We start from the raw sequence: 12,489 nt of genomic DNA, 5'->3' as shown, positions 1-12,489 counted from the left end.
TGCTCACTTATTGGTAAGGACCTACCATAGGCGCTGTGGCAGCGCAATTGGCACATAAATGGCTCACTCGAATGTGTGTAAGTACAAAATATTTGTACCCAGTCACTAGCTGTAACGCAGATATACATTGAGTGGCGGTAGGTCATAGAGAAATTAGCATAGTTGTATGCGATATTGCATCTCCCCAAGCGGATATAAGAAGATTGGTGCGTATCACCAATATCTGAACTACCATCGTAGTTATGTCCGCGAGACCTTTTGGGCGTGTATATGGGAATGTGATGTCTAACATCAGTCCCTTTGCAATAACCATCGAAAGTCTTCGATGTAAACTCTCTAGCATAGTCAAATCTATTTGACTGAATGATGAATCTGGGGGGTGAGCCCATTGTCATATGATTTGTGCTAGGAGTATAGCATACGTAGCTTTTATAGATGGACAATGGCACAACACGTGATTAGTGTGTTTGCGTGTCAACCAACATCATGAGATATTCAAACGTCCGCAAGTTGGTTGAATAGGTCCATAAATATCACCTTGGATTAATTGTAAGAATGGTATATTTTCTTTAGTGTCCTTTGCATAGGATGGTCTCGATCCTATCTTTGCTAAAGAGCAAGCTTTGCAAAACGAAGTAACTCTTTGGACCAATCTTTGGTTCATACTTCTTTTCGTTTTGAGGAATGGATGTCCGTGAAGTCTTTAATATATGGAACATCATATCACGACCTGGATATCCCAAACGGTCTTGCCAAAGCCTATATGTGTCAGAATCCCATAAGTCATCTCTTATGACATGGTTTGATTCAATGACTCGAATAGTGGTTGCATGCAACCCACTAGAGCGACACATAAGTTTCTCTAATACTCGTTTATGTCCGTAGTCATTAGAGGCAATGCAAAGGAACTCTTGTCCATTCTTACAATGTGTTTTCACATGAAAATCATTGGCTCTTATATCTTTCAAGTAATAAAGTTCGGAAATTAACACATGTCCATGATATTGAATAATAATGCGACACTTTATTAATAGCCAATGATTACATCAAAGTTTCCAAAATCTATTCCAAAATAAAATCAAACTTATACAAATTGTAATTGCCAATCCGTTTGGTAATTCCAATGAAATATGACCAGGGAAGTAGAGAGATGTTGGTGGAGCGAGGCTCGCTTAAATACCCCGATCTCAATTACTTTCCTAGACATCATACTTCATTGGGTACGCCACATGAGAAAGAGTCAATACAATTGTCATTTGTTGACTAAGGCACATTTGCCGTTTTATTGGAAAATAGAAAAGGACTATTCTAATCAAAGTCTGCGGCATCCTCGTGCTCTTTACAACTTTGAAGTCCTCAGTGGTGAGAGTGATATCTTCACCATCTTCATCTTCAGCAAGATTGATTTCTTGCTCTCTCAATTGCCTATACTCCTTGTAGCTTGCGGCTAGTTGGGTACTTGCATGGCATTGCTTGAACCAATGCTTCAATTGATCCATATGGTATCACATCAAGATAATTACTTGAGCAGCATGCTTTGTGGGTGTTCGTTGGAACACAAGGCCCTGGTTAGGTGCCTGTATTATGGGCAATATCCCTCTCGTAGTGAGATGGTTCTCAACGTTGGTTACCCAGCCATGGTATTCCGAGCCTGTTGAGTCAAGCATTGGAAAATCGAGTCTAGGTTCATTCGACATCCTGAACAATAGGAAGATAAGATATATTAGTTTCGGAGTTTAAACTTCCACGAAAACTAAAATAATAAGATTTCTGAGCTATGCTACCAAGAAATCAATTTCCAAGAATATTTGGATTTAGATGAAAACAATGATGTTTGCGGATGCTCTTAGTCCGATTATTATGAACACTCTTAGTTCATTGATTTACGAACACTCTTAGTTCGTTTAGAGTGAATCCCCACGATTCCACTTTTAGTCCATAAATTGATGTTTTGCAGACGCTCTTAGTCCGATTATTATGAACACTCTTAGTTCATTGATTTACGAACACTCTTAGTTCGTTTAGAGTGAATCCCCACGATTCCACTTTTAGTCCATAAATTGATGTTTTCCGGACGCTCTTAGTCCGATTATTATGAACACTCTTAGTTCATTGATTTACGAACACTCTTAGTTCGTTTAGAGTGAATCCCACAATTCCTGCTTTTTGATTACAAGTCCCTGAAAAGAAGAGAAAAAGGAATACAAACTCAAAACAGGAACTTTAATCTTTAAAACTTACTTGTTGAAATTCGGAGCAAATTTGCTTCTGAACAGATCGCACTTCAAATGTTATACAGGTCTCAAAACTGCTCCAACAGGGCTGAAATTTGGAGATAAGATATAAGAGACAGAGATTAACAACTTTGATGAAGAAATGATTTTGATTAGATGTCCCGAAAAGGACGTTTATCGGCGTGCAAGCAGGTTGATCTGCACAGGAACGATCATACTGAATAGCTCCCACTTTGAATGGTGTACATGTCTTAAAACGACTTCAACAGGGCTGAAATTTTGAAGTCAGATAGAAAAGACATATATGAAGAACTTTGATGAAGAAAGTATTTTGATTAAAGGTTCTGAACAAGATGTTTCAGGGTGTGCAAACAGGCTGATCTGCACAGGAACGAGCGTGCTGAACAGCTCCCACTTCGAATGGTGTACAGGTCTCAAAACTACTCCAACAGGGCTACAATTTGGAGGTCAGATAGAAGAGACATAGACGAACAACTTTGATGAAGGAAGGATTTTGATCTGAGGTCCCTATCAAGATGTTTCGGGGCGTGCAAACAGGCTGATCTGCACAGGAAAATCACTTAAAAGTGTTTGGCAGGTGACTCGGCAGCTGCTGCGCAGCTTCTCGGCAGCTGCTGCGCAGGTCGCTCGGCAGCTGCTGCGCAGGTCGCTCGGCAGCTGCTGCGCAGGTCGCTCGGCAGCTGCTGCGCAGGTCGCTCGGAAGCTGCGCAGCAGCTTCTCGGCAGCTGCTGAGCAGGGTCTCGGCAGCTGCTGAGCAGGGTCTCGGCAGCTGCTGCGCAGGTCGCTCGGCAGCTGCTGCGCAGGGTCTCGGCAGCTGCTGCGCAGCTGCTCGGCAGCACTTGGCAGCGGTCTGGTTCTGTTCAAAAATTCCGGCGGCCGGTTCAGGCCTTTTCCGGCCGGTTCCGGCGATTCTGAGGCCGGTTCTGGGCTTCTGGGATCAATGGCGTTGATATGAGCTAGGTTTTGGAGGTTTTTTGTAGGTTTGGAAAAATGACTTCGATTGATGATGAACTCTACTCTTGTCAATTTTCGATTCTAATTCTAGAGCAACTTCGTGCTGATAACGTGTTTAAGGATAATCAAAATTGACAGAGAGAGAGAGAGAGAGTTTCGATTCAGAGAGAATGAGAATTCATGTGTATTATTCTTCTCACAAAGGAATGTATTTATAGGAATACATAGCTAGTGTGAAAGCTCTATGAGAAACTCAATTTGGTAACAATCTTCTCTTGTTGATTGAGGGCTGCAGCTCCACATACTTGCATTCAATGATGAAATCTGTCATGCTTGTTGCCTCTTGGTATAAAGCATGTCACACAAGTCTTCATACACTCAAGTACCTATGTTTATACACTCAAGTACTTATTACATGATATAGACATTTATACTATGACTCATACATACTACAACATGAGTCATATATACTACAACAACAATAACATACTAGGCCTCACAGCTTCACAATGACCATCGGTTCAAATAAAGAATAAGGAAATTAAATCTATCAAATTATTTCAAATTAGTATAGTACTGAAATCAAGTGCCTCCTTACTTGGAAACCAAGATATACGCATCAATCCTTTGGGAGATGAAAACATTCAGTATGAGTGATATCCCTGATCGTATGTGCTCTCCATGTCTGAATTTTGGCTTCCCATTTCAAGGTCTGCATTAGCCTCTCCTCTTTCTCTTCTTTCTCTTCTTTCCTTTCTCCACTTCGATTTCCTCAGCCAGTGATTAACTAGCATCACACTAAGACCAATAAAAGCCGTTCCCAAACTGCCAATGCTCACAGCCAATAAAGCTACAAACACCAATTCTTTACGCTCACTATGTGGCAAGATCACCCATGTTGCTGTAACATAACTTGTTGCCATGAATGCAACAGCTACCCACATGACCTTGTGAGCAACCACCAATAGTCGTGTCAATGGCTTTCTCTGATAGGGGATGATACTGACAACAACAACAACTATGGAGAGTGATGTGAACAGCGCAACATGATTGCTTATTGCAAAGACCTTGAAAGCTGTTGTTTTGCCTGCAATTGACTTCCCTTTCATTAGTCCCTCCTGATAAACACCACCCGGGGGGTTGATACCAGCGGCAAAAGTAACTGTGGCGATCAAACTGGCAACTAGTATTATAGTGTTCCTTGCATTTTGTAATGCCTCTCTATGTGCCTTATGCTGCTTCCTTCGGGGTTCGTAAAAATTCTCACTAGGAGGCTTGTGTTGTGTCACCATGGTAGACACCATGGGCTCCGGCATTTGAAATTTATTGTCAAACACCCCCCTTACTGGATGTTGAGGCGATGAGTTGTTAGTCTGCGGTGATGGCAGATTAGGCGATGACCGACTAGAATGAGGTGATGGAAAACTAGATGAGTTTCTTGACATGAGTGATGAAAAACTAGATGGGGTATTGGATGCAGGGGAAGAACATATTTCATGATTTTTAGTGGTCAACTGCAATTCATGCTTTGTAACAAATTGGGCTCTTTTTGGCATGTTGTCAAGGAGAGTCACTGCATTGACTCTACCTGCATTTTCTGATTGAGATAACAACTCCGTGCTCCTTTTACCTCCTGCTTTCATGAAAATGGCTGCAAGATGCCGATTTTCTAGACTGTCCTTGGCCTGGTCAAGAATGTCAAGTGCTGTGTGTCCTCTGCAATTTCGACAGTTGATCTCCACTCGTGTTTTGTTGAGGAGGTACTCTGCTATCTGGAACAAAGGTGAATATACAGTTAAAAGCCGTGCATAAACTTTTTTTTTTTTTTTTGAGAATGGATATGCATAAACTTTAAAATAGTACTCAGAAGAAGGCACAAAATTCTCTCAATCTTATCTGCGTCATGTTGTAGCCAACACAAAAGTCCACGAAGGGACTGCAATGTACAAGACTAAGAGAGGCACTAGAACCATGACAAGTCAAAAGCAACTAATTTAACAAAAGTGCACACTCTAAGGCATCTCCAACAGAATAGCTAAATTCAATTTTTAGCTATATATAAGTATTTTTGAAGGAAAACTCAACTCCAACAGACTAGCTATAGCTAAGTTAAATTTAACTTTAGCTAAATTGGCTAGTTATATTTAGCTAGACAATCAAGAATAGCTAAAGCAAAAGTTATATTTCTCTCTCCTCTTTTGTCCACATGTCAATTTACAATTCGATAAAATATAATATATGACTTTCAAATAGTTACTACTGCTGGAGCATCATTGTTAAATCAATAGCTATATTTCTTAATTTTAGCTAAATTTAACTAATAAGTAACTTCTACTGTTGGAGATGCTCAGGGACACAAAATTTCATTTGTTTCCATTAACTTGTATTCTAAATTCTGAATTCTAAATTCTAAATTCCAGATCAAAAACCAAACAATATTGTTTAAAACATAGTAATATCTCACCTGATGTTGTGCTCCAGAAACTGCAAGATGTAAGATGGTGTTTCCATCACGATCTCGACAACCAAAGAGATTCATGCCATTGCAGACAAGGATCAAGAAAACTAAAGCATCATATAGGCCAAATCTCACAGCCAAGTGAAACACTGTCTCTCCATCTTTTGTGCCTAAATGAAAAGATGCAGGAGCCATGAAGACAAATCCTTCAATGACTGAAGCTCTGTAGTTTATCGTTGCCAAGTGCAACGGTGTGTAACCATTGTTATTGTATTGCTGAGCAAGTTTTGGATCGAGCCTTAAGAGTGCCCAGGTTATCTCCCTGTGTCCTTTTTCAGATGCATAGTGCAATGGTGAGTTTCCATTCTCATCAATCCTAGTTGCAAGGCCAGGACAAACACGTAACAACTCTCTAACAACATCTGCACCAACAAAACTAATTTCACTATATGCATAACAAAAGTTGAGTACATAAACCAAATATCCCAAATAAAATGTAACTTTTCATGTCAGAATGAGTACAGGAGATCGAGAAGAGAATTGTACTACTTACCTATGTGTCCACCAAACACAGCAGCATGGATGCAAGTTTGATCAATCCCATCTTCGATCAAATCCAGCATCCCAGGCTCATTCAGGAGGACATTCACCGCATCAACATGGCCATAGCTGCAAGCCAAGAAAAGGGCACTCTTGTTTTCGGTGTTAAGCTTATGAGCTGCCCCAGGATTGGCATTTAGTAACAGCTTCAAGATCTCGGCATTCCCTATTTGACAAGCTTCATGAACAGGAGTCTCCAGGCCCTTATTCTCAGCAGCAACCATTTCAGGGCGTGACGTGACAATTTCAGACACCATGTCAGCATGACCAAACTTTGACACAAGGTGTAACGGTGTGTTCCAAGTATCAGCTTCTCTCTGCTCAAGAATTCCTTTGTTTTTTTTGACTAACCGGCTAAATGTGGGTATGTCATTTCTCTTAATTGCCACTAAAAGTCTAGAATCCATTGTAAAACTTTCCTAGGACTCTACTTTAATTGTTCTATAGAGGACAATAAGTACACAAACCACTTCCAAACTACTATAAATAGCTAAGAACCGGAAGTTGCTTGGAAAATAAACGTTGACGAACAAATAAAGTCTTAACATTTGAGTCGATGCAACAGCTGGGTGGAAACGCTCGACTCAAGTGTAAGGGATCGTGTCCACAGATTACTTAGAATCCTCAAAGAAATTACATGTTGACAAAGAAAGTATGTATTATCCACTATGTCTATCAGCAATAGAATAGAAAATCAGAAACCAAAAAACAACGCATGGACAAGAAAGATAGAGCCAAGAAAAGAAGCTACTATCAATCTCGGTGTGGTAGTTGTTGATGATTCGGAAATGTCGTACTGAAGCGATTTCTCCACAATGTCATTCTTTCCTGGAAGCATAGTTGCTACAATCTCATACAAGGCCAAAGCTATTGCAGCAAATGGGAGGAAACAAAACTGAAAATGAAGTTTTGGAAAAAGCATGGGGTTTCAGGAAACGACATTTAGGGCCCCAAGCCATGCATAAGTCCATTGGGAAACTTTAGTTTAATTACTAAACGCGTGGGATAAGAAACATAATGATTTGTGAACAGTATGTAAACGCAGGCAAAGTGGCAAACACGTAGGAAAGGAATTAATGACTTCAGTATTTGCCAACCCAAAACTACAAAACGATAAGCTCGATGCAATTTGGAAGAAATTTGCATACATTGCTGAAACAATATACTCTAAAAGTGAATTGGAAGAGGCCACTCTTACCTAGCAATTCATCGTGTTATGGTGCAGAATAGAGAATGAAACATACTGAAGCAGCAAATACGGCAACCATTTGCCAAAACTGATCGAGTAATTTCTTCAATATTGTATCTTTCATGCATATTCATACAACTTGTTTGCAGGGCGCTCTGTGTCAGTTTATCACAGTGACAGAACATGTCACCGCCTCTGAGAAAGGTAACTAAAGTTTTTTTTTTTTTTGGAGTAACGTGGGTTTATGTTTAGAGACAATACAACTTGTTATGTTTTTGAGCCACTATTGGTTTTGTTCTTCACAATGCGGATGGTAATCCTCTGTTTGTAGCTAATAGAAAGCTTGGGCATACTTCTGTACTTGTGGCTGAGGCAACGGCTTTACGAGACGGTTTACATACTGCCCTTCTGCATCAGCATCCCAATTTAGTTGTGGAAGGGGATTCCAAGCTCTTATTGGATTGTGTTCAAGGCAGATGTCAGATCCCTTGGTGCATCAGGACTCTAATTAATGACATCAAGTAGCTCACTCTTCACTTTCAATCGATCATTTTCTGTCATTATCGATTTTGTAGAGATTTTGTAGAGATTTTGGAAGGGGTGTTTGTAGAGATTTTGTCTTTTAGTTGTTGTACTTTTTCTGTCATAAAAAAAATCCGAATTGAACTTGTTTAGTGTTTTTTTTTTAATCAATATTTCAATGATCTTATGTTATTGAACTCAAAAATTTTCATTTCAAGTTTATATTAGTTCTTTGTTAGCATAAAAACTTTGTACTAAATAATTACTCTAAATCATAAGTGAAATATAGCATGTCACACTATTATAATCTAATTGTAAATAGTCACCTTTTGAAGGGGATTTGGATCACACTTTTGACTGAAATATGACTTTATTTTGTTGAACTATGAAACTTGTACATCAGATTACATTAGTTTCATAGCTGATCCTCCCATTGATGAAATGAATGATTCATTCAGAACGAGTGGGATTTCTGATCCACACATATCCATTTCTGCAAGACCAAAAAAAAAAAAAAAGAATAAGCTATCATTTTGATTTTATTGTCTCTAATTTCACTCAATCTAGTCCAGGAATTTGTAGGGACTCCCCTTTTCAGCATTTGTTGTGGAAATTGTGAGCCTCATCAGATTAGGTGTTGAAAAAGTGGTGTCTCCTATAGACACCCTCAGTAAGTAACGCGCGAATTTAATGGATTAGATTGAATAAAATATCAGAGAATATGAATATCATTGATAAAATGAGAAACAAAATAACCCGTCTAATATCATTTGATCTAGTGACATAAGTCTCAAATTTGTAAGACTCATCTATAATTACCTAGTTTGACTCAAGAAAATATGGGTATTTGTAATTAAAGTAGAAGGGCATTATTGTAGCAGGAGCGAAGCAAGTCGGAAGCACTAGCTCTGAGGGCAGGGCTTCTAAAAGCAAAAGAAAAGAACATCAAGAAAGTAATGGTGGAGAGTGACTCCAAATTACTCACCGACTGTGTGCTAAACAAATGCAGCACCCCTTGGAGAATAAAGACCATTATTCAAGACATTAAGAAGATTGCGAGCTTTTTTGATCACTTCACTATTAACCATGTATTACGAGAAGCAAATTTTTTGTCGCATTGTCAGAGTGACCAATTGGGTTTTCCCCAATTTCGGTTACGATAGCTTATTTCTTTTCGTTGCTCTTGTAGGGAGGTTTGGTTTGGTCCCCCTCCTATGTTCCTTTTTTTCTTCTTACTCTTTTATTAAATTTGTTTGGCTCCAATTTTGTTGCAGCTGGTCAACAGTCTCTTTTCTTGCGCGGGCGTGCCAGCACCGTTCGGGTGCGGTCGTCGGGGGTGTCCCTTGACCTGACTTCTTTCAAGCGATTGTAGACGAGGAGAGCACCAACCTCGTCGCGGGATTCTTTGTGCCTTGTGGTAAGGACTTTGCTGTAGTTTCTTCTTGTTCACACAATCGATACTCAATATTGCAGATTGAGCAGAGCGAAATCACCGGGAAGTATTGAGATCTTGCTAAAGCGTGACTTTAGCTTGGCTGGGTTGCTAGGGCGTTACCCTTGCTTGGCTGGTTCTGTAACCGTTGTGGTCGCGGCACTACCGTCGGCTCCCGAGGAGACTAGGACCGAAGCACGTTGACAGAGGGTTTGGTGGCACTGAAAGTCGGCTTCTGAGAAGACTAGGACTAGGAGTGTGATCACCGGTAAGAGAAAGAGAAAGAGAGGGAGAGGAGTTGCTCTTAGAGAGGTTTGCTCTAGAGAGAACTTAGATCATCTTAGAGATGTTGTTGTTGTATGTGAATGTGTGTGTTAGAATGAGAGGAGAAGGTGTTTATATAGGGAAGAAAAAGAGGAGTGAAATGATGAGTGGAAGAAAAATAATGAAAGTAGATCTAAGTTCACTTGTAAAATATGGAAAAGATAGAGAAAAGATGAAATGAAAGCAAAGCATGAAGGTGCAGCAACATGGAAGTGGTGATGATCTATTAAAGAGATTGTAGAAGAAAAATATATCCAAGGAAAAAGAGAAAAGCATCTAGCTTTCTTCATGTGCGTAGGAAACATGAACATGTGAATATTGAGCTGGTTTTAGGTCAGTTTCTGCCCCTTTATTCCTTCAATTATTTCTCCAACAAGACTTCATTATATACCTTCGACTTCTTCATATGAAATGTTCCACTATGAGTGTAGATCATCCTGACAAATTTTCAGATTTTTATTCCATGTGGTTGGGCCGAAAATGCTGCTGGACCTCTTACAGGTCCAGTTTTCCAGTTTTGCTTCTGTAGAAAATTGGGCTGATTGTTTGAAGGCCTTCCACTCAAAAACAGCTCTTGCACTCTTCATAAGAAATGATCATTGGGCTGTCTAGAATGGATCTGGAAAGTTTCAGCACATTTCGATTTCATTTGGTTAGTCTGCCACCCCTCCTTCCTTGTCTAGCTCGGTTTTTCCTAGCCGAAGTAGGAAAATGTGCTAAAGTTGACTTTTCATGTTTCCATAGTAGGCTTTATTTAGCCTCTAAATATATATTTCGAACTTGTCGACAATATATAGCTTGAGCCACTGACATTGGCTCAATTTCTCCAACACATGCCTTGTCAGGCCAAAATGTTCATTTTGGGTCCAAACATTGCCCCCCAGACCTCGAAGTCAAAGGTCCTCGTCTTGACTAAAGAGGTCTTGAATCAACACTACTCTTATAATGTCGTTGCTCCAAAGCCACTTGTATTGGCTTGACTAAAATTACTTGAACAGTAGCCTCTCTCCCTCTTAATTATACATAGTGAGCATACATATATTAATCGCCAGTCTTCCTTCGCGAACCATCCTTTGCGAGGCCATGTAATTAAAACCACTTCGCTGCCAACAATTCGCAACCCAGCTTTCGCCACAATTATTGGAAAAATATTGATTTGAACTCCTCCACTGCTAATACCATACTAGGCATATTAAATGCCTCTTGCATATGTGCCCAGACCAATACCAATGGCCTCTTAAGTATATTAGCAAGTTCCAGCCACTATTAGGCAAGAACACAATTTTTTGCATCCTCCGCGACGCACAAATTTGAAACTCTTTTTGTATTTTTGTATTTTTGTATTTTTTTTTTTTTAATTTTAATAAGACATTGTGAATCAAGGTTTAGACATGCGGCCCAAGTATAGTCGCCTAGACACAAATTTTCTTTCAAATCCTTTGGGCAACCTTACTGAAATGGCCAGGTGGGGGAGGGCGAACAAGAGAGGCAGAATCCATTTTGGCATGAGCTACTCCCACATAGTGGTTTATGCCCATTTGCACGCACTTCTGGATTCAAGAACCTGTCATGAACGTTGTCCCCTTTCTAGACACCATTTCACATAGGCTATACTTACTAAGATGAGAAAGGTCATAAGTGTGAAGACAGTTCAAACAAGTGTTAATAAAAGCCGCCCTTAACCTTAAGGGACCTGAACTAGGCACCAATAAGGAGTTTAGGCCAATATTAACAAAAGAGACTTCACCTATTCCGTTATGATTCACAACCCCTTTACCAAATTCAACTTCTTCTTTTTTTTTTTTTTTTTTTTTAACTATGAAAATAAAGGTAAAAATGAAAACTGAAAATTGACAGGAAATTTAAAAACAAAGAAAGAAGTTAGCAGCACTATATTTGGCTAACCTCCAGAAGGCCACGGGGGAGGCCATCTATGCTTCACTCCAAGCTCCGATGTATCAAAATTTGTAGGGTAAAAATCCCTCCTATGAGAGCTTGTAGAAAAAGAACAAAGATACTTCTCGTTGAAGAATTTGGAGGAATTTGGCTCGTGAGAGGGGTATTCTTGCCCCCCAAGTATCTTTGTTGGTTGACGAGACATGATCTCCAATTGTAATTTGGAAGATGACGGTGTCCCAAGATCGGCTTTGTCGCCAACTGTCGCCAACTTCTCTTGATCAAAGGGATGATCATGGGTCATATCTTGCCCCCCATGCATCTGATCAGTAGCCACATATTTGGCTTGATCAGTGGAGACATCAGATATTTGTTCAGAGACAATTTTCTTGTCTGAAGAACAATCTTGTTGATGACGTTCTCCATAAGTAGCCTCTATGTAAGGCTGTGATTCACCAGTGAGGCCATTAGGTTGATTGCCACCTATAGGCAAATCAGCCTCATAAATGACCTCTTCTCGAGCGTTCTGCTCAATTTCTAGGTCCCAATCGCGAAACCTCTGCTTTGTTTTTGCGATCAAAATGGCCATGTCCCTGGCTTGCTTTTCTTTATTCCTCTCGATGTTGGCCATGATGATCGCGAGCTGTTCATCAATGCTTGCCCCCTCTGGGATGGGAATAGGCATAAACTCATCATTAATGGTGGTATCGCCAATGGTGGCAACATTGTCCATCAATTCACTTTAGGAATTTCTTTTGGTAAAGATTTTCCCCTGGCATCTCAATGATGACGAAAAAAGACTCTAGTATAATCCCACCGGGCGTGCCAAAATGTTTGTTTTGAAGCCCGGTGGTTGAAT

The 12,489-nt window shown here is 40.0% G+C and overlaps 1 protein-coding gene across 1 annotated transcript; it reads right to left on the bottom strand.

The window, feature by feature from the left end:
• Positions 1 to 1,041: 1,041 nt before the first annotated feature.
• LOC133740065 (ankyrin repeat-containing protein ITN1-like) lies at positions 1,042 to 6,675 on the bottom strand. The gene is made up of 4 exons (XM_062167917.1): positions 6,221 to 6,675; positions 5,674 to 6,089; positions 2,242 to 4,981; positions 1,042 to 1,698 (listed from the first exon to the last, which is right to left on the bottom strand). Exons 1-3 carry the CDS (start codon positions 6,672 to 6,674, stop codon positions 3,854 to 3,856), a joined length of 1,998 nt encoding a protein of 665 aa, XP_062023901.1. The 5' UTR covers position 6,675; the 3' UTR covers positions 1,042 to 1,698; positions 2,242 to 3,853.
• Positions 6,676 to 12,489: the final 5,814 nt, after the last annotated feature.

The sequence above is a fragment of the Rosa rugosa genome, chromosome 1, assembly GCF_958449725.1.
Source record: "Rosa rugosa chromosome 1, drRosRugo1.1, whole genome shotgun sequence".
Taxonomy (NCBI): Eukaryota; Viridiplantae; Streptophyta; class Magnoliopsida; order Rosales; family Rosaceae; genus Rosa; species Rosa rugosa.
Note: the sequence above shows the minus strand (reverse complement) of the source record. Positions and strands in the feature narration are given on the sequence as shown.

Coding starts and splice junctions, on each gene's coding strand:
- LOC133740065 (XM_062167917.1), bottom strand. CDS start 6,674: ATGGATTCTAGACTTTTAGTGGCAATTAAGAGAAATGACATACCCACA. Junction 6,090..6,220: donor TGTGTTTGGTGGACACATAG/GTAAGTAGTACA, acceptor TTGTTGGTGCAG/ATGTTGTTAGAGAGTTGTTA. Junction 4,982..5,673: donor TTTCTGGAGCACAACATCAG/GTGAGATATTAC, acceptor CCTTTGTTCCAG/ATAGCAGAGTACCTCCTCAA.